General features: G+C 46.8%; 1 protein-coding gene across 1 annotated transcript; it reads right to left on the reverse strand.

The window, feature by feature from the left end:
- On the reverse strand, nucleotides 1-921 carry LOC135887897 (olfactory receptor 14A16-like). The gene has a single exon (XM_065415684.1). It carries the CDS (start codon nucleotides 919-921, stop codon nucleotides 1-3), a length of 921 nt encoding a protein of 306 aa, XP_065271756.1.
- Between the last annotated feature and the right edge of the window lie 497 nt (nucleotides 922-1,418).

The raw sequence follows: 1,418 nt of genomic DNA on the forward strand, positions 1-1,418 counted from the left end.
TTACCTACACCCAGTCAGTCTCCTCAGGGCAGCTTTCATCTCCTTGTTCCTCATGCTGTAGATAATTGGATTCATGATTGGTGGCAATATGGAATAGAGAACAGCCGCCACAAGATTCAGAGCAGATGGGGAACTGGAGATGGGTTTCAGGTAGGCAAAGGCCCCAGTGCAAACAAACAAGGAGACTACAGTGAGGTGAGGAAGGCAGGTGGAGAAGGCTTTATGCTGGCGCTGCTCAGAGGGGATTCTGAGCACTGATTTGAAGATCTGAGCATATGACACAATGATAAAAACAAAGCCGCCTAAGACTATACACACACTAAAGGCAAGAAGCCCAACTTCACTCAGATATGAGTCAGAGCAGGTGAGCTTGAGTAGCTGGGGGATTTCACAGAAGAACTGATCCACCATGTTGCCTCCACAGAAGGTCAATGCAAATGTGTTCCCAGTGTGTAGCACAGAGTAGAGAATTCCACTGATCCAGGCACCAGCTGCCATTTGGACACAAGCTCTGCTGTTCATTATTGTCTCATAGTGCAGTGGTTGGCAGATGGCAACATATCGGTCGTACGCCATGACGGTGAGAAGGGAAAAATCCGCTCCCAGCAAGAAGAAGTAGAGAAAGACTTGTGCAACACATCCAGCATAGGAAATAGACCTGGTGTTCATGAGGGAGTTGGCCATGGATTTGGGGACAATGACAGAGATGGAGCCAAGGTCTAGGATGGATAGATTCATCAGGAAGAAGTACATGGGGGTGTGAAGGTGGTGGTCGAAGGCTATGGCCATGAAGACAAGAAGATTCCCCATCAGAGCTGCCAGGTAAATCACTAGAAACCCCACAAAGTGCAAAATCTGCAGCTCCTGAACTTCAGAGAATCCCAGTAGAAGGAACTCGGTCACGGTGGTTCGGTTGGACATTTTCTTTCTCAGGACATCGTGTGATGGCTGCAGAGGGAGGGACAAGAGCAGGGGCCGGGATTAGATCAATAAAATAACTCTCCCTTTTTGAAAAACACCTTAATTTCCTTTAGTCAGACCCTTTTCTTGTGAAGATTGGTGTAATATGGGAACAAGGGTGGAGAAATCAACCCCACTAACTCGAATGGATTACTCCTGATTTACACTGGTGTAAGAGAAAGTAGAATCAGCTTAATGGACTCCAGTTCAGTTATTCCTGATTTACACCAGGGTGATGGAGAAGAGAATTAGTACAATTGCTTTCGAGATATTTGTATACCTCTGTCACCCAGAGGTGGGCGAACTCTGGATAACACTGTATAAATGTTACTATCCTCAGTTTATGGAGAGGAATCGGGGGTCTGGCAGGCCAGATTCTGCTGTCAGGGGCACTGCTGTGAATGTGGGGTAATTTCACTGCATGCCATGGAATTACTCCCCATTTACACTGCTCTAAA

The sequence above is a fragment of the Emys orbicularis genome, chromosome 13 (assembly GCF_028017835.1).
Source record: "Emys orbicularis isolate rEmyOrb1 chromosome 13, rEmyOrb1.hap1, whole genome shotgun sequence".
NCBI lineage: Eukaryota > Metazoa > Chordata > Testudines > Emydidae > Emys > Emys orbicularis.